The sequence below is a fragment of the Mus caroli genome, unplaced genomic scaffold (genome assembly GCF_978045245.1).
Source record: "Mus caroli unplaced genomic scaffold, Mus_caroli_1 scaffold_5, whole genome shotgun sequence".
NCBI classification, from domain to species: Eukaryota; Metazoa; Chordata; class Mammalia; order Rodentia; family Muridae; genus Mus; species Mus caroli.
In genome coordinates this window covers 12,403,659-12,426,681 of record NW_028227260.1, presented here as the reverse complement: position 1 = coordinate 12,426,681, position 23,023 = coordinate 12,403,659, and the positions used below count along the sequence as shown (strand labels likewise).

Sequence of the window (23,023 nt, the reverse complement as noted above, 5' to 3'; positions counted from 1 at the left end):
TCTTTTCATCTCTCCATCATTATTGGTTTATTGACCAGACTTACATGTCAGATCACTCTATATATTACTGGATGGGGAAACTCTTATCTTTTATTAGGGACAGTGAACTTTTGGGAAACAAATGAATTTTGTATGGCCATAGAGAATTTGGAGAAAAACAAAGCTATTTACTCCAAGGGTCAACTACTTACTTTTGAAATGTTGTTAATCCCTGGATAGCCCGACATTTATAACTCTATCATCGAGGGTGGATGTAAGCCCATATTACAATTTTCTTGATGTTCACTGGTCATTTTCCTGTAAGATGTGATTGGTTTAAGCTGCAGTTCATCTCTAAATAGGGCTGTCAAAGGGCTTTCGCCAGGAGCTGAAGTGGCAGCTGTACATTTTCTTGTTTACATGGCCTTGAGTTGAGTAGTCTACAGTTCCTACACCGTGCATATCTTTTGAACTGCTTCTCCATTTAGTGAGGGTGATTTTAGTTAAAAGGGGTGAGAATCATAAAGAGGCGTAGGCACAGCAGAGCTGTGGGTGCACTCCTTGCCACTGGAGCTGGTGCTTGCTCTAGCAGAGCTTGCTGGCTTGTGAACTGCCCAGCACTTCTTGCTTCAATTGTCTCATAGGTTACCTTCTGCTCCTTGGAGGGCTCTGATTGTCTGACAGAGAGCAGATGAAGATGCAGGGTCACTCTGTAAGTGGCACAGTAGGGGAGTTGGCATTTTCTCTTTTTAGAATGAATATGAAGAGGCAGTTTAACGTTTTTTTTTTTTTTTTTCTCCAAGCATAATCTCAGCGGATCCCTGAGGTGGGTGTGTCTCATATTGGAAAACATTGTCTCAGAAAATGAGCTTAACTTTCTTGTTGAGCTTCGGGTTTCCTGGGAAGATGGGCATCAAGCTATTTAATTGGGAAATGAGATAATTTACAGTCTGGTATGTGAACAAAGGTTACTATAATCTCAGTTTCAATAGACCAATCTCTATTTAAAGTCAACTTTAAAAAAATAAATTGATATGAAGATTTCCAAGTGTTGGGTGAACTGTTGGATCTTTTGCTTCAGTCCCCCGAGTAGCTGGTACTATAGGAATGTGCGACTATACCTAGCTGAAAACTGGTTTTGACTTTTTTATTTGTTATACAAGTTCACAATAAGTTGAGCAGACTGGCTTTGAACTTGCTTTATAGCTCAGACAGGCACTGAATTTCACAATCCTCCTGCCTCATCCTCCTGAGTAACTGGTGTGATAGATTTGTGTTATCAGACCTAGTAGTTTTTAAATTGATTGTTATGAGGGCTCATTAAAACAAATTCTCTCTCTCTCTCTCTCTCTCTCTCTCTCTCTCTCTCTCTCTCTCTCTCTGTGTGTGTACTGTGCATGTGTGTGTATATTTGTGTGAGTTCAGGTGTGTAAGTGCCATAGTGCATGTGTAGAGGTCACAGGACACCCTTGGGTGACTAAGTCAGTTTCCATTTTGTTTTGAGACAATGCCACATTTTTGTTGTTTACTGCTGTGTATGGCCAGGCTAGTGGGCCCATGAGCTTCTAGGATATTCTCCTGTTCCTGCCTCCTGCCTACTACCTTGTTTGGCTTTAAGTGGGTTCTGAGGACTCAAACTCAGATCTTTAGGCTTGTACAGGAAGTACTTTGTCCACCAAGTAATGGCTCATTTTAACTATTAGGGACCAAGGCATGATACAGAGAAATTGGAGTGTTCCTGCATGCATACAGGAACACATGAGAAGACAGAAGGGGCTCCTGTATGTGTGCTTATAATCCACTTTTCCATGGATAAGTGATTTCAATAGGTTGCAAATCAACTTCATCATGAATAGATTTATGACAGGAGAATACATTAACTGATTATGTAATGAAACAACAATCTAGGAAAAGGCAGTTCTATCCCGAGTTACTGGATTAGCTTACTGGCTGGTTTAGCTGCCTTCATGAATAGTCAGTCTGGAGGACAGACTATTCTGAACCAGAAGTGGGGTGGGAACTTAACCTCTGACAGAAATGTAAAGTCCATGTGAGAGAGATCCACTCACCTACTGACCTGACCTGCCCCACCAAAAAGTGATCTCAGTTGTATTGAATTTGTTTTGAACCATTTGTACATTTTAGTTTTCTATTTAAGAAATCTTTTTCAAAACCAAAGTCATTAACATTTTCTCTCATGCTTTCTTTTTTCTTTCTTTAATTCTTTCTTTCTTTCTTTCTTTCTTTCTTTCTTTCTTTCTTTCTTTCTTTCTTTCTTTTTTCTTTTTTTCTTTATTTGAGACAGGATTTCTCTGTATAGCCCTGGCTGTCCTGGAACTCACTTTGTAGACCAGGCTGGCCTTGAACTCAGAAATCCCCCTGCCTCTGCCTCCCAAGTGGTGGGATTAAAGGCATGTGCCACCACCCGGCTCTCTCATGCTTTCTTAGATCCCAAAATAGGAACTCAAAATTTCCGAAAAGAAATGACAGGGGAACGGAAGTGCTCATTACCCCATTTGATAAGTGCAGGCTCTGTGCATGAGTTGTAATATCACACTGTACCCCATTAATGCGCATGACTATTGCATGTTAATAAAATGTTACAAGCAAGCCCCAAAGAAACAGATGTATTTATGTTTGTAATGCATATTTAACTCATTTACCTTTGCCTTTATCTGATTGTAGCTCATTAAGTTGCTTATTTTCCACTTGGGGTTTCATCTAATTTTCATTCTCTTTCTTATTTATTCATTTATATGAAGTTGCAAATAGAAAAGAGACAAGTTTTGATGTTATCTTACATTGAGGTGCACAAAGAACACCTCAGTGTCTAAAGGGATCTTGTATCTACTCTATGGATAAGGCAACCAATCTCTGGTTAGTTTCTTCCAAATTGCATTGGTGCTTTGTCAACAAAAGAGCTTGCTTATCTGTTGCCTCCACATATACCAAGTTGTCAGACAGTTTTTTTGCCGTTGAGAAGATAGTGCAGTATGGTCCAACTGTCTGTGAACTCACGTATTGAGGTAGCAGTGCTTCTGAGGTGGGCTATCTGAGACATTAGGTCAACCAGTGGTACCCTCTGTTCTGTATGTGTCTTTACTGCCATATGTCATCATGAAAGGTAGCGATCATCTGTGTAGCATGGGAAATTATAATCCATATTTTGCACAGCAGTCCAAGAATGTTAACATGGCAGGATTAGTTAGCACTGGCCAGCTAAAGAGAGGTCTAAAGATTCAATGTCTCTCATTTGTGGTCTTTGGTCTTTGCACTTGAAGAAATGATGCCGCATAAGCTATGAGTTGGGTAAGTGTTGTTAGGCCACTGTCCCAGTGTGGTTTCCCTTCTGAAGCCCCTGCCGGCCCTGACACAGAATTATAGGCTACCTTGCCTGTGTCTGACCACGACCAGTGTGCTTCGTGGTTTCTGTGCTATATAGGCTTCAGGTTAACCCAAATCAGTTTGCCTGTGGTCTTGCAGGGGATGTTGGAGCTCAGACTTGTACAACAGCTGACCCTAAGTTGCTCTTTTGTTTTCTCTTCCTTTCAGTGGAGGCCATAGTGGAGTTTGATTACCAGGCCCAGCATGATGATGAGCTGACGATCAGCGTGGGTGAGGTCATCACCAACATCAGGAAGGAGGATGGAGGCTGGTGGGAGGGACAGATCAACGGCAGGAGAGGTTTGTTCCCTGACAACTTTGTAAGAGTGAGTACAAAGCCAAACCCTTTTTCCTGTTTCCTGTGTGGGCTTTGATGACCAAAAGGCTGTGGGGGCCATGAGGATAAAGTGCACGGGGTTCTTGGGGGGCTTTGCTGGCAGCTTGATCTCCTGGGTGGTGTCAAGGGGAGCACATATAATTTTGCCCCATGTATGTGGAATATCTGTTAAGTGACTTCTTTTTAAGACCCAAAATGATCTCCCCCACTCCAATGGTTTATTACCTTTTAGAAAATGCTGAGAAAATATAAGAAATATAAAGCCTGTGAAATTGTTTGGTTTATCTGCTTTGAGAGTTCGAGAAGACCGTTCCTTTTTTATATTCCATGCAAAATGGAATTTGAAACTCGCTCTTGGCCATGTACATTGGGAGCCTTCAAATCAAATGCAGAATCTAAATGATGCTTTTAACTACTCTCTCCTCATAGACTTGCCTTCATCACAGGGGCAGTATTATTTCCTTTTCTTGTTTATGTCTGTGAAGCATTGCATAGCATCTGTTTTGTTAGGAAGCTTTTGAAACTCATTTACGGCTTCATTACAAAGGTTTCTCATTCCTGTTAATACTTGTACTGTTGTAAACACTAGTGAGTTTGGGGGTAAAGAAGACGTTGCCCGTGGGAAATATTAACCAAGTCTAAAAGACCCAGTACCATAAGCTTCTGGTCCCATGCTAGAGAAGAGATAATTACCCTCCATTCATGGAGAATGGCCAGGCATGGAGCAGAGTTCTCTGTGGTACCAGACCATATTCAGGAGTGTGTCTTGCCTGTACAAAGCAGGTTGTTGGGGAAATCTTGGACCCAGAGAATCATTTATCAAAGGGGCCTCAAGGACTGTGTGGGAAGGCTTTATGGGGGTTGTTGGTAAAACCATGTGAAGCACTACAAGTTTCCAGTGCTTGGGCCTCCAACCTTTACCCTGTGGGAATCTAAATGGAATAGGAGTCGGATTCAGTTTTTCTTCAGGATCTTGCCCTCAGATGGCCGTGCCAACTTCTCCTTGTCTTTGCTTTTGGTACACAGAAAGCTGGGGCGTGAAGCAGCGTTCAGCTGGAATATGCTGATAAGCCTTGCGTTGGCTTTCTGTGGTAGGAGTGTTGAGACCATGCTGGAATCAGGGCCTTCCTCTCATTCTTGGGCTAGGAAAGCACAACTTCTGGGCTTCCACTGCTTGACTCTGTCTCTCTAGAGGTAATTCTTGTGCCTTACCAAACAAATCTTACCACTTTGGAAAGGGACTGTTTTTGAAGTTGGGCCAAACTTGAATGTGAAAGGAGAGGTTCCCCAAAGGAGGGGGCAGTGCTTGGGGTGAAAATGAAGGAGGAAATAATGAGTGGCCGAGAGAGCAGAAAACCCTGGGAAGGGGAAGGAGCTTTGGGAAAGGGTGGAGGAATGTGAGAAAGAGGTGGGGCATGGGAAAAGAGGAGGAGCTTGGGAAGAAGAGAATAGAAGGTGCTTTCCTTGTGATGTTGGGGTGATGTGGTCCTTTTGGCCAGGTGGTCATTGAATGAAGGTCATTGCCTTGGCTTAGACTTGAGAACCTTCAGATACAGACCCCTGCATGTGATGGGCTTTGGTTCCAGGGGTGCTCGAAGGTGAGACAGAAAAGAGAGAGAGCGCAGGGCTCTGGGGCTACTCCTTATGCTCCTATCTGTAGGGTATCCCTGGGCTGTCTCTGTTCCTTAACCAGAGAACTGACTGCTCACATTCAGTCCTCTTCCCTCCATGCTCAGGTGGGCTTTGTCTTTATCCCTTTGCTACTGTCTTAGGGTTTATCTTTACTTTATCTGATTGAAAAATCTCTTTATTAATCTGGCCCCAGGTTGATCTGAGCATGCTATTTTCTTTTGTGTAAGCCCAACTCCCTCATCAGCTGCTCTGGGGATTAAATGGCACTGAACTGGCAATCACTGAGTAAGTGTGCCTTTTGTCCTGTTACCACAAACAAGGATGGCCTACTCTTTGTCTTTCCTAATCAGTTGTCTCCTAACTTAGGCTTGAGTCCTTGTTCAATGAGAGGAAGTCACATTATAGGGAGGCACTTGGCCCACCTCTGGTCGATGAACTAGAAATGTCTAGGAGCCACACAGCTCGTGGCTGTCACAATCTATGGAAACTTTGATTCTTTCAGATGGCTGAGTCTATTTTCCAGTCTTCACCCTTAGGCTTATTATTGAAAACTCAGTAGGTGGATGCAAAGGAGTTTAACAACAATTCAAACTCCCGCAGTGAATTTTAAAAAGAAAATGTGTTTTTAAGCAATAACAATCATATTGGCATACATCTGCCAGTTTTGAATATTTTATTTAGCTAAAGAATTAATTTGTCTTGGATCGAATTAAGTGATCTTGTGGAGTCCCATCATTTATTTGTGTGCCTCTGTTGATGTTATCACCATCAGAGAGCTGCCTTAAGTATTTTCTCAGTTGGTTTATCAAATCCCTTGTGCCCCATTTGAGCACACTTTCCTGAAATAATAGCATTCGGGGACTGCCTTCAACTCTCCCAGTCTAGCATCTCTACCATATTCGTACTGTGCTCTGTATTCTGTAATCTTTTCAACTCCTTCTTCTCTTTTCCACCCTCCCTCTTTTCCCACTTCTTTTCTTAGAATCTCTCTTCTTTGATTGTTTGAAAATTTCATATAAGATATGATGTTTGGGTCAAATACACTCTCCCATTTCCTCCCTGCCAATTCCTCCCCTATCTTTCCTATTGCTTCCCCCTCCCAACATCATATATTCTGTCTTTAAAAAAAAATCACAGAGTCCATTTACTACTGCCTACATGGATCTCAGGGGCCGAATCCCTGAAGAAGACCTACTCTCCCTCCCTCAGGAGCCATCACTTGGTAATAGCTACTTAAAGAGAACTGGGACTTCATGAACTGGCCCCCATCCATGCTGCTATTCAGACTTTCTTGATTTTGTAATGCAGTCATAGTTACTGTGAGTTCATGTGTAAAATGGTGTTGTCATATCCTGCAAATACTGTTTTGTTGTAGGTGTCTACTGTCACTGGCTCTTATAGTTTTTCTGACCTGTCTTCCCTGATGACCCCTAAGCCTTGGGGGTAGGGAATGTGTCTTAGTGTTTCTATTGCTGTGAAGGGACACCACGACCATGGCAGTTCTTATAAAGGAAAACATTTAATTGGGGCTGGCTATTTTCGTCCATTATCATCATGGTGGGGGAAAAAATGGGTGCATGCAGGCAGATATGGTGCTGGTGAGGTAGCTGAGTGTTCTGCATCTGGATCTGCAGACAGCAGGAAGTGACAGTGACATACTAGCCAAGCTTGAAGGTCTGAGACCTCAAAGCCCACCCCCACTTCCTCCAACAAAGCCACACCTACTCCAACAAGGCCATACCTCCTAATGGTGCCACTCCCTATGGGCCTGTGGGGGCCATTTTTATTCAAACCACCACAGAATGTGATAATAGCCATTCAGGGATGAGCACCCTAGTCTTTTATCTTCTTCATGTTGATCAGTGCTAGATCTCTATTAACTACATATTAATAACATATATAGTGATATATGTTTTAGGATGTTTTCTTTTATCTTGTCTCTTCAAAAAATTAATTTATTTTAAAGATAATTTTTACATAGACTAAAATGAATGTCAGCATCCATTATGATTTTTGTTTTTACATAAGAATGTACCTCTACAACCACTATCTAGATCAATACTGTTTCTGCCATCTCCCACCCCACAAATTTCTCTTGCTTTTTCCTATACATTCCCCCCTCTCCCCAGGTGGTCAGTCTATTGCGATAGATTAGTGTACCCATACTTGAATTGTCATGTAAGTAGGGCTGTAAGAACATGTGCTAGTTTACATGTCTTCTTTTGTGTCACAAAATTGTTGCATGTGTCAATACTTAATTATTGCCATTATAGTTTACATGGTAATGAATATATCATAACTTGTCAATCCCCTTTTTTTTTGGCTATTTGGGTTGTTTCATTTGGAGATTTTTGTGGCATTCTTGTGAGTGTTCTATAAATACATGTATTAATTTCATATATATATATATATATATGGAGTGGAATGTCACCCTTGATTTCAGCCAGTAGGCTGGGTTTTTTTTTTGTTGTTGTTGTTTTTCTGTCTAAAGAACCTGGTCGTCTGTAAGGAGTGGTGGTAGGTGTTATGCATGTACTTTGAGCCTCTTGTCTGCTAGTTAAGCCCAGTGAACGAATCACCTTGCATTCTGGTGAGTCTGACTGGTAAGGAAATCTGGAGCACAGAGCTCAGTCTCTTGGAGCTGATTTGATTGGGGGGCCAGGAACTATCAAAGACTAATCCTTATATTATTAAAAACATGCGCACAGAGAGAATGTATCTAAGCTCTGTTGGACTCATTTAATGAGGAAACCAGTGGAATAACAAAACTTGATTTACTGAGGATATGAGGAACTGATTAAAAAGTCAGTGTAATATTCAAATAAGTCTGTAAAGTGAGATTCAAAACGGGTTCATGTCTTAGAGGACAATAAAACCCTAACCTTTGGAGCTATCATCTCTAGCAGAAGAGGGAAAAAAAAGCCGAATGCCATACTGTGTTTTCTATGAGTTATTCTCTGACTTTTGTAGGGCTGTAAAGTGTCCTAATAAAGTATTAGTCCAATTTATATTTCCAGAGAGCCAGATGTCCCTCCTGGGGTCTCCCTTAAGAAAATTCATTAACATAACACTAGAAGATCCCATGATCATGACTGTGGACTTTTTTTTTTTTTTTATTTTGTTTTGGACTAATTTCCAGGTTTGGGTATTGTTCTCATGAATTGACCATGAAAGACCATAGTATGGTTTACAATATTAAGAAAAAAACAGTGAATCATCATAGTCATTTAATAAAGAAATCTATGTCCTTTCTAAGACCTCAAACTGGCACATAAAATAGAGGGCAGCTGTACAGGCACATGTGGGCTCGTTCCTTGGATTTTAATTACCAATTAAATTAATTAATTAATTACCAATATCATCCTTTAAAAACCTTACTCTGAGATGGACACAACATGGTGCTTTGATCATTTTGGGTACCTCTTGACATGGGCTCCCAGGTAAAGAGAAGCAGGGTGAGACGTTTGTAATTTACATGCAGAAAGCAGGAAGCTGTGGTAGGGGTTAAAAGAATATGGTTGTTGATCTTGAAATGCATCTGACACTGTCTGTGAGGAAGCAAGCTGTTTTCTTGGCCTGGCTCTGTCCATGGAAGTACCTTTGGATGCCCCCCTGCGCTGCGCCATTGTTGAAAGCTGAAGTATGCTTGCTTACAGTTTGCGTTCTGTGCCTGCGAAGTGTAACAGTTCTCAGCTCAACTTCCCAGCTCCTTACTACTCCCTTGCTGGGTGTTTGAGCTCTGTTTTTGGCATATTCAGAGCTTTCCTTTTTGTATTTATGTAAAGATTGGCCAATGCAGTCCCTAAATGAGGCAAAAAGCCAATATTCTACATACGTGTGTCACTTTGAGACAAAGCTCAGAGTTTTGCCGCTATTCTTGATTTAGGAAAGGCACAGGAATCTCCTTCAACTCCGCGCCATTCTTGGATTTCCTCTCAAAAATTTTTGCTCTTCTTTACACTTCCCACCCAAAGGCTATATAATTATTTTTAAGATCCCTGTTGCTTTTCAAAAAGCAGGGGATTTGCCAGGTGCCTTTCATTATGGGTAGAGACTTTTTTTTTTTTTTCAGTTCTGAGGATGGAATCCAGTCTTATACATGCCAAGTAAACATTGGACCATTGGGTTCAGTCTCTTTTTGCTCACATTTATAGTGAAGTGCCTGGGTACATGTACTCGAATCGTAGACATTTGTTGGGTGCCTGCTAGAGAGGCTGCTAGCCAGTGGGTAAACATCAAAGGATATGAGCATAATGGAGACACCTTGTACGGAGTGCCATATTGTCACAAATATAACTTCTCTTCACAGAAAAAAAAATGTACAGTGCCTGGGCCATGGCCTTGGAGAACATGTGCTAGGCATTGTCCTGCAAGGATGATTGACAAAGGTGTTTCTGGTTAAAATGTCACTTGAGACGTTTCTGGGCTTTCTCATAGGGCAATGATTTGAACATGCTAGAGACACTGTTTTTAGGCCCTGATTGCTGGGCTGCTTTATGGAATTATGAGGGCTGCATTCTACCCAAGGCTTGCTGGCTGCCTAGCATTGTGGGTGAGACCCGAGTGCTGCCGTCAGAATGTACTGAACACTTGCTGGTTTGCCAGGCAGGAAGGAAGTTAAGCCCTTCGTGTGCGTTATTTTATGCTTTTATGAAATTGTACCATTCTACAACATAGTTACTGTTTTGATTTAGGAAAAAAATGCTCAGAAGAGGCAACACAGTGTATCCATATTGAGGAACTTATCCATCGTTTCAGGAGCTAGTAGGGAGCAGAGACAACTCTAGAACCGAGACAGCTGGCTCTCTAACCTGAGCTGATAGCTTTATCTGGATGTCAGATGGCATTCCTCTCTGTGCTGTTACCACTTGCTGCATTGTGCTTCCTCCAGATGGCTCACCAAAAGGAATAAAATCTGATATGAAACCTTTTAAAAAAGCAGCCTTGACTGGGCATAGAAGTGCGTTCCTTTATTTAATCTCATACTCAAGAAGCAGAGGCTGGTGAATCTCTAAATTTTAGGCTAGCCTGGTCTACATAGTAAGTTCCAGGCTATCCAGGGCCACTTAATAAGACTCACAACAAAGAAGCAACAACAGTAACAAGGCAGCTTTTGTCTACTCACAGGCTTGCTTTCTTTTCCTTACATATTCCAAAGTAAGCCAATTAGAGAAAATACTGCATTTTTATTAATTAGTATGCAAACTTGTCATTTTTCAGTGCTTAGGATATGCCCTTTAAGTGGGAGTGTGACTGTTGTTTTCTATCCTTGGGGCCCCCTGCAGCAAGCAATTCCAGCTCAAATTACATTTTCATCATTAAACACTTCATTTTCAGAAAAACTCATAAGCCTAACAACTGGAACTGTTGGAGTGACATTTCTCACAATGGCATCTAAGTAGGAAGGACCTAAAGTAATTAACGACGCATGTGATGTGGAAGGGCCCATATCATTTGAAAGCTCAGGCGTCCTAACAGTTATAAGGCAAGAAAGGGTGTTGCATCTTCTGACTCGGGAAAGCTGTGACCCTAGTGACTTGTAGTCCTCCTGATTGACTTGATTATGTATAATAGAATCTTTTATTTCCTTAATGACAAGAGTCTCAAATCCTAGCTTCGAAAGAGACTTTTAGACTATGTGTTTTAAGCCCCAGCTCTCTAGCAGATCACAATCTAAACTGTTGCTGTGACCATTGCTGGATATTAAAGCTTGTGTGTACGTGTGTGGGAGCTCCAGCTGAGGACTCTAACCAGCGCTCCTCTCTTACTTGGCGGTGCTCCATGTGTGTTGCATTGTCAGACACTTGGGGTAGAGGGAGGAGTTGGCATAATAGACTTAGCATATTTTATTTAAGTTTTGTTTTAAAGCCAGATATAGTGGTTCACATTTGTAATCCTAGCACTTGGGAGGTGGAGGCAAAATGATCAGAAATTTAGGATCATCCTCCACTACATAGCGAGTTGAAGTTCAAGGCTGGCTTGGCCTACGTGAGGTCCTGTCTCAAAACAAAACAGCTCAGATGATGCTGCCATCTCATAGAGTTGGTCATTCGTTTTATTCTGTAGCACTGATAGGGAAGCTCCACCATTTATATCTATAGCTTTCCTCAAGAACATGAATTAGTAGTTGGTGACTTATACTTAAAACTGTTATATATTTCTCTCTCTCACATATATATATATGTGTGTATATATATGTATATATATATATGTATGTATGTATATATATATATATATATATATTTACAAAGTAGCTTTATGAGTGACTGGTATAATCATAAAAAGTGTATACAATATAAAGAACATAGGAATATGTAAATAACCATTCTCCTCGAGTCCACTAGAATGAATACAGTCAAACAGCAGAATCTCTGGATCAAGTCCTTAATTTTCTTCTACTCCTTACTCAGGAGTAGTAAAATAAGCAGATGTCTAGAAATGATCCCCAAGCCGGGCGGGGTGGCACATGCCTTTAATCCCAGCACTTGGGAGGCAGAGGCAGGTGGATTTCTGAGTTTGAGGCCAGCCTGGTCTACAAAGTGAGTTCCAGGACAGCCAGGGCTACACAGAGAAACCCTGTCTCGAAAAACCAAAAAAAAAAAAAAAAAAAAAAAAAAGAAAGAAAAGAAAAGAAATGATCCTCAAGGCTCTTCCCAAATCCTGACATCCTGTGAATATGACATGTGACACTTGTGATTGTGTTTTGCTGAATGTCATGGCTGAGCTGAAATGAGAGGTTATCTAGCTGGGCCCAATTTATTATATGAGCCTTTTAAGAGTTGAGAGCTCGCTGTGTATAAATGGTAGAAGGGGAAGTCACAGTAAAGGCTTGAGAAGGACTTTCTACTTTGAAGAAGGAGGAGCAATACAGCAACCTGTACTAGCAGAGACTAGGCATTGGCTGGTAGCTACAGAAGATGTTAAGGCTTCAGACCCTCAGTCACAAAAATTAGATTCTGCCAAAACCCCAGGCGAGCTTGAAAATGCGTTCCTTGAGCCTCCAGATAAAGTTCCTCCTAGCTGGCAGCTTGAAATGCTGTGGACAACCTAGAGTTGAGCCTGCTAGCATTTTTGACCTTCAAAGCTTCTAGAGAATAAATGTTGTTTGAAATTGTATGGTTTAAAGTACAGATAGCAATTGCTCTGAGAGAAAGTTCTTATCCCCTGCTAGTGGTCTTGTAAGTGGAGACTGACTCTTGTCATTGAGTGATATAGGGGAAACCTGTGGCAGGCCTCAGATTTCAAATACTATACAATACCTTGTTGTTAGAGTCACTGTGCCTTATATTAAGTCTCTAGAATTTATTTTATATCCACCGGCTAATAGCTCTCTTTTTCTACAAGGCTGTCTTTGCTCAGGAGCTCAGAGTTAGGATGTCTGGGACTGACGGACATTTTAGCGCTACCTATACTACCCTATTGTCCTCCTCTTTTAATTCTGAAGATGAAAGGCCTCTAAATAGACTGCCAGTACTCCTAACTCCACTGTAGCATCTGCATCTGAGAGTATCCAACTGAAAACACCAAGAGCTTTTCCAGCATCTCAGAGTGCCTTACTATTTGCATTAGTAACTAATATATATCAACTGATGAGTATAAGCCAAACACCATTTTCAGTTGCTCTGTAAGAGAAACAGTCTTCTCATTTCTGGACACAAATTATCTAGAAATGTGTCATTTGATTTCTAAGTGTTTTGAGACTTTCCCGGTATCTTCTGACTGTTGACTTTAAGGTTGATTATATTACGACCAGGGAATATAGTCTGAATGATTTCAAGTCCTTTAAACAGGTTGAGGTTAGATGATGATGATGATGATCATCATCATCATCCAAGATAAGGTCTATAAATACTTAAAAGGAATGTGTACTGTGCGATGTAAGGGTGGAGCATTCTGTAACAGCCAACCGAAACCTTTTGGTTAATCATGTTTAGTTTTCGATCTACACTGCTTTCCCACTCAGTAGTTCTGGCAAGTGCTGAGAAACTACTTAGGTTCCCAGCTGCAGTTCAAGGTTGTCTGTCTTTCATCTCACACTGCTGATTTTGCTCCTTGACTTATTTCCTAATAAGCACCCCATAAATTGAAATGATCATAAGTCAAAAATACAGTTATTATACTTGACTTATAAAACATCAGTAACCAAGTATACCAAAGAGGATCAATTGTTTACCCTCATGATCATTTGTCTGACTGGGAGCCTTGGCTCACTGCCACTGCTCATTCTTGTGACAGAGTATTCTGCTGCATGTCACTCCGAAAAATACCAAACTCCATGATCTGACATACAATTTCAACAGAATTGCTATTATTTTCAAAATTGCGTAAAGAAGAAAAATTGTAAAGCAAACCACTATAAATTAGGAATCCTCTGCATTTTCAAGCTCCCTTTTTAATTTTAAAATTCATCATATATCATATATAAATTATATATATATATATATATATATATATATATATATATAAAATGTGCATTGATTATATTTTAGTATATTCTGCATTATGCTCTTTTATCCCTTGCCCCTTCTACTGTTCCTAGAGTTTTGTTTTGATGTATACACATGTGTGATTGGTAGTGTTTATTATTGTTCATTTCTTAGAGAAAACTGAAGCTCTGTCAAGTCCAAAAAGAACCCGGGAACAAATGGCTAACTCTGGTGCTGATTAGCATGCGGGTCCTTAGGTTCTCTCAGTATTGCAAATCAAACATCTGTTACATAGTCCCTGCTGGCATCCTGAGTGTCTCAGCTCTTCTCATCCCATGCCCTACCATAAACTCCTCCAGCTCAAGGTCTTCCCTTCCCCCATCTTCTGATGCCTATATAACCCTGCTATTTCAGCCATATTCTCTCTTGGTTTTCTTGGTCTTCTTGGGACTTCTCTCCTCTCCCTCTCCTCTGTCTCCTCTCTCCCTCCCTCTCCCTCTTCTCCCTCTCTTCTTCCTCTCTTGCTCCCCACCTCATCAAGGCCTGGTCCATTCTGTTGGTCATGTTTAGTCTACTACTCTCTCTTCCTGCTCAGGACTTATCCCTGATGCCTCTGGCTTTATTCTCCCTCATACTACAATAAAATCCCGCCTTAGGATTTCCATTGATGTGAAGAGACAGCATGACCAAGGCAACTTTTATAAAGGAAAACATTTACTTGGGGCTGGCTTACAAGTTCAGAGGTTCAGTCCATTATCATCATGGTGGGAAGCATGGCAGCATCCAGGCAGCATGGTGCTGGAGAAGGAGCTGAGAGGTCTACATCTTGATCCGCAAGTAGCAAGTAGGAGACCATATTCTACACTGGGCAGAGCTTGAACACACATATGGGACCTGAAATCCCACCTCTACACTGACACACTTCCTCCAACAAGGCCACTCCTACTACAAAAGGGCCACACCTCCTAAAAGTGCTATTCCCTATGGGCCAAGCATTCAAACACAAGAGTCTGCAGGACCATTCCTATTCAAACCACCACACTTCTCAATTATCCCTTAGAGTGGTCATGTCATCAGTTTATATAGACTCTCTCTCCTAGCTGCTAATGATTACTAATAACTCCTCAGCTAGGGGTAGGCTTTCATGCCCAATTCCCCTCTCCATTGATGGGTGTTGTGCATGTCATCACAACTGCTGTGAGTTTCTATGTGCAGCATCATGGAAGCTAGCCAGCCGGCTATTTCAGGTCAACTCACTGGCTAGTAAGCTTCCACCTGCAGTTCCTCCACACCAGCCAGTCCTAAGGCTAGAGATGTGTACTGCCAATCTCTTGTCTTGTGTGGACCAAGAAAACCAAGAGAGAACATGGCTAAAATAGCAGGGACTCAGAAGCTGGGGGGAAGGAAAGGCCTTGAGCTGGAGGAGTTTATGGTAGAGAGTGGTGAGAAGAGCTGAGACTTGTGTACTGGGAATCCACACTCAGGGCCTCATGCTTGCATATTTGCCCACTTGGGCCATTTCTTCAGGCCACAGAAGTCTATGGTTTTATATGACAAATCCACTGTCTCCAATCTTTCCTCATGGGTAATGTCTTACTTGTTTTTTCTTTGTCATTAATTTTTATAAGTTTGAGTGTGAAATTCCTTGGCAAAATTTTCTTCGAGTTTATCCTGTTTTAGATTCTGCAGAGTTCTTGATTCTGGAAGTTTGTCTCTTGCCAAATCTAGTGGGTTTTCATACATTATTTATTTGAACTACTCTTTGCACACTTTTATTCTTCTGGAATATAAGGACACAAGCATTAGACTTACACTGTTGTCCCATGAATGCCTGAAGCTACCTTCTCTCTGTTATTCAGGCTGAATATATTTTATTGATACATTTTTAACTTTATTCTTTCTTGTGTCATGCCTAATCGATTACTGAACTTATCCACTAGGCTTTTAAATTTTACTATTTTTCAATTCTATACTTCCCTTTTTATTGTGATTTTCTAAATTTTCATTTGTTTGTGTTGCTTGTTAAAGTATTTTTTAAGCCATTTTTTGAGACTCCTGTCTCTACCTTCCAAGTGCTGGCATTTAATGTATGTGCTACTACATTCAGTCAAGTATTCTTTTAAAAATTATACACACACACACACATATATATATATACACACACATATGTGTGTGTGTATTTGTATATGCACATGTTGTAGGGCTTCTTATGGAAGCTAAAGGATAATGTGCAAAAGCTATCTCTCATTCCACCATGTGGGAGTGGTGGGTATGTTAATTAGCTTGATAAGCTAATTAACAATAAGCATTTCATAACATATACATACATCAAATCTTCATATTGTAATTCTATATAGTTTTCATTTGTTGGTCATATATCCATAAAACTGAAAAAAAGTAAGTGCAAAAATTGTCCAACCCTAGTAATTCCTGTCCATATCAGTGATCAGTTAGGGATTAGAACATGGCTAAAAAAAATAAACAAACAAAAACAAAAACAAAAAACCAAAGAAGCTGAGACTCACCCTGTAAGTGCAAGCTCTCCATGTAGGACCTGTTGGTGGTATAGATAGCTGCAGAGCTAAAAAGCAGGCTTTGGATTTCACTGTAGTTTCTTAAGTCACAAGGGGAACTGAAATAACAGATGTCCCAATCTCCCCACAAGCCTAGGCGTAATGTTCATCATCTTTGGGCCATCCAGGAAGATAAGATGAGTGGGTATAAGGGAACTTCTGAGAGGGTGCAGGTGAAGAGGTGGATGCCTTGCTAGTGGGTAGTCCATGCACTAAGGGTACAGTCTGCCTCCCAGCTTCTTCTTCCTGCCCTACCACCATTTGTAGAAAGAGCTCAGCCGTTCTTTTTGTTTTGAGCTGCCTGTTTTGTTTGTCAAAGGCATATGCCTCTCTCTCTCTCTCTCTCTCTCTCTCTCTCTCTCTCTCTCTCTCTCTCTCTTTCTCTTGTCATGCTTTTCATCAGTACCAAGTTTTTCTCCCAAAGACCGGGGGTGGGAGGGGAGGGAGAGAGGGAGAGAGGGAGAGAGGGAGGGAGGGAGGGAGGGAGAGAGAGAGAGAGAGAGAGAGAGAGAGAGAGAGAGAGAGAGAGAGAGAGGTGGGTGAGGGGGGAAGATATGATATGCTTCTGGGAGCCTGAGTACAGAAAGCAAATGTGCTCAGTTTGTAAGCTGAGAAGTTGTTCAAGCCAAACCACATCCTGCCCTGGGGTTCAGGAGCCAGGTGGTCCCAGATGGAGATCGGGGGTCAGGCGACTGTGTGAACCCTGCGCTTTGTGCATGGGGATGATGTTTGTCCCCCACGTCCCCTTCATACTGAGCTGCTTTTTTAAGGAGGCTTCCTAACTCACTGGTTACCAGTAAACACTGTGGTGCTGGGCTGCTTCCAGTTGTGGCTGTGCTGCAAAGCAGCTGCACACAGGTGGCTATGCTGCAGCTCTTGAGGAAGGACTTTGCTGGCTGTAAATAACCCATGGTCAATGGCTGAGATGGCTGAGTGCAGTTGCTGTTATTGGTATGGTGGGAGCCTCTTGGAACCCAAAGATGGGCTTTTAAAAATATACTATGGAAGAAAATATATTTCAACAAGATCTTTTTTTTTTTAATAATGACTAAATGTACATTATGATCATGGTTATACTAAACCCTAATTGAAACTGATGAAATGTTAAGCGTGAACGTATTCTGAGCTGGGCTGTGCATGTTTACATGGTATTTCATTGTCTGCAGTGTCATGAGAGTTTAGTTTCGGACTGACCAGATACCGTTCATAATAAAGAAACGCCATCCAAAAAAATCAACATGGACAGATGGTGAGCAAAAGACACATTGCAGCTGTTTAAAGCCATAAACATTACCAAGGGATAGCCGCTAAACTTCCAGTCATGCTGTGTTGTATTGGAACGCCCATGCGCACATTGGGAAGGGAGTCAGGTTGCTGGCTGCTCCTCTGTAATTGCTGTTGAATGGCCTGGCTCACGCTCACAATTCAGTCTCTAACTATTTCCCTCAGCCGACAAGTCATCTGTATCTCTACAGGTTTTTATTCTTTTCTTTTCTCTTCTTTTCTTTTCTCTTCTCTTCTCTTCTTTTCTTTTCTTTTCTTTTCTTTTCTTTTCTTTCTTTTCTCCTTTTCTTAGCAATATTTCTGGTTGTTTCTAAAAAAAATTGTTGGCAGTGCTAGGGATGGGACTCTGAGCCTGGTACTCAGTAGGTAAGTACTAAACAGCCGTGCTCCATCTCCAAGTCCTCTGTCCTGCTCTTGAAATTCCAGCAATTGCCAGATTGCCAGCTAACAAATACAGTTACCATATGAAGTCCGCACTCCTCCGTGTTAAATGGGTGATTACATCAGGCTTTTGAGGCAGGTACTATGAACTCAGAAAAATTGGAATATGGAGGACATCAGCTTCGTGTGGTTTTGAATGTTGAGAATCATTTTCTGTATGCATTCATATTTCTTCCAGAGACTGCACTGTTATTTAGTTCAAAATGTCACATGACAGCAGATATCTTTGGTTTATATAATCCAGGCAATTATGGTGTGAATTCTGCAGTTGGTGGTAGTTAAAGCCTGTGTATCTCACTCCTTTTTTAGCCTCTGATTTTTTTTTAAAAAATTCAATTTAACTCATCCTTTTATTTTAAAAACTTGAATTTGAATGGGTTCCATTAACAGATATTTTAAAATGACAATCAAGTCTAGGGTACTGCTAGCTCCGAGCTGAACACAATCCCCAGCCCTTAAGCTGGATAGGAAATCAATTTCAGGCTGGTTGCAACTGCAATGCAGAGCTATAGCTGATTTGTAAACAGCCCTTGTATCAACATATCACAGTTGACAAGCCACAGTGAAGTGTGTGATCTTGCTATCTAAATGGCTGCCCTGATTGCAAGTCCACGTGGAGTGCATCTCCCAGGGCCATAGAGGATAATTAAAGCCACCATTGGTAGATGATTACAGATCACCTCATTATAGAAAACTTAGGCCTGCCTTCATTCATTTCACGGAAAGGCAAATGGCGATTCAGTTTCCCCAAAACTATATTCTTTTCTTTCCTTTTTAGTTGGAATATACAAGTGAATGTCAAATTATAAACACAACTAGAAGCCATTCTCCTTTTTAATGAATTCACTGTAGGGTCATGCTTGTCATTCTTGGGCTGTACTGTTACTGAGTTTCTTGTGATCTGTAGCCTCTTCCTTGTTTGTCCTGATGCTAGGGATTGTTAGGTGACTCCTGTCAGCCTTTTTTTTCCCAGAGTGGCTAGGATGTGTCTTGTGGTTGTAGAATGAGCATGCTAAATATTCATCTGGCTTAATTGAATTTAATACATGATCCTTAAAACTAACTTGTAGGCCTGGAGTTATTAAATGCTTTACTCTTTAACAGTATATAATTTATTTGCTATGGCCCGAGCTAGTGAATTATTTAAGTAAAGAGGGCACTTCTTTCTTTGAGGTAGATCTTACCAAGCTGGTGCCACTTTCATTTTCATATTGCTGCTGAGTACAGCAAATGAAAAATATAGGTAAGAAGGCCGAGGGAATCCAAAGGTTTACTCTATATGGCTGTGCACCAGGCTAGACTGGAAGGAGAGAAGCTTAGCTGGGCATGGGTGGGTGCAGGCAGGAGGTTGGTCAGCAGTGAGTACATGGGCAAAGAACACACACCTGAGAACAGCTTCGGAGAACTGGTTCAGTTTATTGGGGAGAATAAAAGCTATTTAAACCTTTGGGCTGTGAGTAGGCGCTACTGGGGTCAATGTACATCATTGGCCAGGGTGCTGGGAATGCCTCATTTGCATGAAGAGCAATTCCAGATGATGCTGGACATGACCTGATAAAGGGAAAGGAAGTTTAACCTGGCTATAGGCTATATGACCTCCTCCAGTGGGCAAAGGTTGGGGACACAGGGTTATGTGCACCACGACATGCAGATCCCATGTAGGGGCAGAATGATCATACTCTTGTTGATCTCAAGATAAAATTTCAGAGGTTCGGACATGCCTCCAAGCCTGCAGCTCCTTAACCCTACATAGGGACACTAGGTGCTATATTTGAATGTATTGTATGGGGCTCTCATACTTGCTACCTGGGCCAGTTTCATTTTAAATCTTCAGCTTTTATGAAGTTTGACAATGATGTTTAGATATTGGTTCAAAAAAGAGCAAATTAGCATGTGATATTTTCATATTGTTGATTTCTAAACATTTGCATTTTAAAATTTATTCTTGTTGACACATTTTTCTATTTCAACTTTCGTTTCTTTGACACTAAAATTTAATAGTGTAGTTAGATAGTGTCTGCTTTTCAGAATAAGGACAAAGGTTGCCAAAAGTGTACATTGTGGTAAAAGTACCCATTACAAGCCGTCTGACCTGAGTTCAATACCCACTACTCGCGTTGTGGAAGCAGAGAACTAGCTCCCTAAAGTTTTCCTCCAGCCTCCACATCAGTGTCATGACACCCACTTTTGTATACACAACACACACACACACACACACACACACACACACATACACACACACGCATGCATGCACGAACATGTATGTGCACTAAAGAAAAATGAAAATTTAAAATGTGCAGATTATTTTTGATAGCTCAGGTGAACAGGACAAAAATATTGTATTTATATTTCAGTGCACATTGATCACCTGTACCTTAATTTCATAGTGTGAAATGTTTCTGATCTGTTAAACTATGTAAGAGTATGTACGACAATATAGCCTATATCTAGCCATTTGCTACTTACATTTATCAAACTGTTACCACATTGTTGACACATTTTTGGTTCTTTTAAAAGTAAATAAGCAGATGTACAGTTTCAAGACAGAGATGTAGAGAGCTGGAAACAGGTCCCGCCACACTCCAATAAGAATGAGACTGGTAATGTTCACAGAGCAAATGGCCATTTTAAAATCTGGAGCTCAGTAGGTGCTTTCTGAGACATGAGACAGGACCTGACCATTTGCTACAGGGGCAGAAGCCTTCAGATGCCCTAGAAGTAGATAGGAAGAGTAAATTAGGAAATATAACACATTGCTGGGGCAGGGGGAGGTGTGGGCTGGCTGTCTCTCCTGGAGGAAGGGTTCTACTCCGTCACAGACTTTTCTGTAGGAGCCTCACCGGGAGTCATAGGAGGACCAGTGAGAAAACACAGAAAGCTCACAGTGCTGGCTTGGGAACCATGGAGAAATCCATTCTCCCTTAGGAGAAAAAAAAAAAGGGGCTAATTTCTGCAGAGGAAGGACAGGAGGTGCAAGGGCTGCGGTGAAATGCCACTGCAGCTGCCTAAAAGGAGCACTCCCTGCCCCTACCCTTTCCCCACCACCCCACCTCCCGTAAAAACACCTTTTTCTCTGCAGGGAGAAGAGCTTTAAGTGGTTACTGGGGGGAGGGGTTGGGCATTGCCTATGTGGGATGGGCTGGGGTGCTGTAGGCTTGGGGAAGGAGCAAAATCACGCGTGGAAGGTTCACCGGCCCACCATACAGGCCAGATTCGGAGACCTAGAATATTTGAGAACCTCCCTCTTTATCCCACAAGCATGTCTCAAAGCTCAACAGGGCCCAACATCTACTACCTTGTCCAAAATAACCAAGCGTCAACCCCAAATTTCAAAGTATGGCAAAGAAATTCAGTCTGAAGGATCAAAGCAGTCACAGAGACAAATACGATTTAGGTGTTGGAGCTATTGAACCATACACCCATGCATCACCTCCCCGTGTCCTCCAAGGACTGCTCAGGTACCAGGTGCTGTTTGGGATGCCAGTTTTAAGGCATAACGAGGTCTGAGGTCGTAGTTAAAGGCAAACAGAGGGCAAGGAGCATAACAACAGATGAGTGAAACGATGATTACAGTTGAAACATGCAATGAAGAACTAGAGGAGGGAACAGCACAGAGTGACTGGTGGAATGTGTGGCCGAATTCAGCTGACTTCAGCCATCAGTGGGTCATGCTCAGCTCTCAGGGGTCATGATGCTTGATCTCACAAGTGATGAAGAGGGACCTAGCACTGCTCAGAACAGCCCGAGGACAGACAGCAAGGGCCAAGGCGTGACCAAGGTTGGATTTCCAGGTATGACATGAGTGCTTTTGAAGGTACAAGTGTCAGGGACATATGCTGGCAAGAGCAGCCTCACATTTGTGTCACTGTCCTGGCTAATCTTAGGAGGAAGGGGTGGGTGGCTTTTCTTCTGCTTACTTAAGTGTCTTCCTTTTAATGCATGGAGGGATGACTCCTCTGCTCCTCTCTGCTCCTTGGTGGTTTTGTTTTATGTTTTTTGGATTTTTTTTGTGTTTTGTTTTTTTTTTTTGAGGAGGAAGATTTATTTTATACTTTCTTTATCACCACTTCAGGACCTGGGAATGTGAAGTTGTAGTTGTAAGTAGAAACATTTATTTAGCCATTAAAAATGCAGTGCCTCTTTTCATAACTGTAAAGAATTTACGTTGCTTCAGCTAATGAGCCTTAACAAGTATCCCCTAGGTCTATCCCTTGTCCTTGGTAGTGGCTGTTCCTATGTTACAAGGTGGGAACTGAAGCCTGAGGGGTTACCTGGCTTGACAGAGATTGAAAATCTGTTATGGGCCCACCTTAGTACTTGAAGTCTGCCAGCCTAACCTCCCAGGATTTAACTGTATGAACTATGTAAAATGATAGGCCTTTTAAGAAGGTTTTATTTTCGTTTTCATTATTTCTGTGTGTATGTGTGTGGGTATGTGCATGTGAACGCAAGTGCCCATGGAATCTAGAAAAGAGCAGTGAATCCCCGTGAACTAGACTTACAGGTGGTTGCGAATTTCCTGACTTGGGTGTTAGGACCTAAAATTGGGTCTTTTGCCATAGCAGTATAAGTTTTTAACCTTTGAGCCATTTTTCCAGTCCCCAGACCTTTTTGAGGTAGAGCCTCATGTTGATGTCCAACCTGTTTTGTAGCCAAGCTAGCCTTAAACTCCTGAATCTTGATTCTCTTGCCTTTCCTTCCCAAGTGCTAAGACTATAGGTGCATAACAACACATCCAGTTGGAAGGATGGCTTTTCTTAAAAAGACTTGGAGGAAGAAAATAACCAAAAACTAACTCAACATTACAATCCCTGTGCTGTCTTCCTGTGATAAACATATCTGCAACCCTATAGGGGGAACAACATGATGAACTAACCAGTACCCCGGAGCTCTTGTCTCTAGCTGCATATGTATCGAAAGATGGCCTAGTCGGCCATCACTGCAAAGAGAGGCCCATTGGACTTGCA

General features: G+C 41.6%; 1 protein-coding gene across 6 annotated transcripts in view; it reads left to right on the top strand.

Moving 5' to 3' along the window:
* The window catches only part of Sh3kbp1 (SH3 domain containing kinase binding protein 1), a 358,871-nt gene that overhangs the window by 50,189 nt on the left and 285,659 nt on the right, over positions 1–23,023 (top strand). For all 6 annotated transcript variants that reach the window (XM_029473429.2, XM_029473430.2, XM_029473431.2 and 3 more), the window contains exon 2: positions 3,532–3,689. In XM_029473429.2, the coding sequence (XP_029329289.1) occupies positions 3,532–3,689 (158 nt within the window). The remainder of the gene's footprint in view (positions 1–3,531; positions 3,690–23,023) is intronic.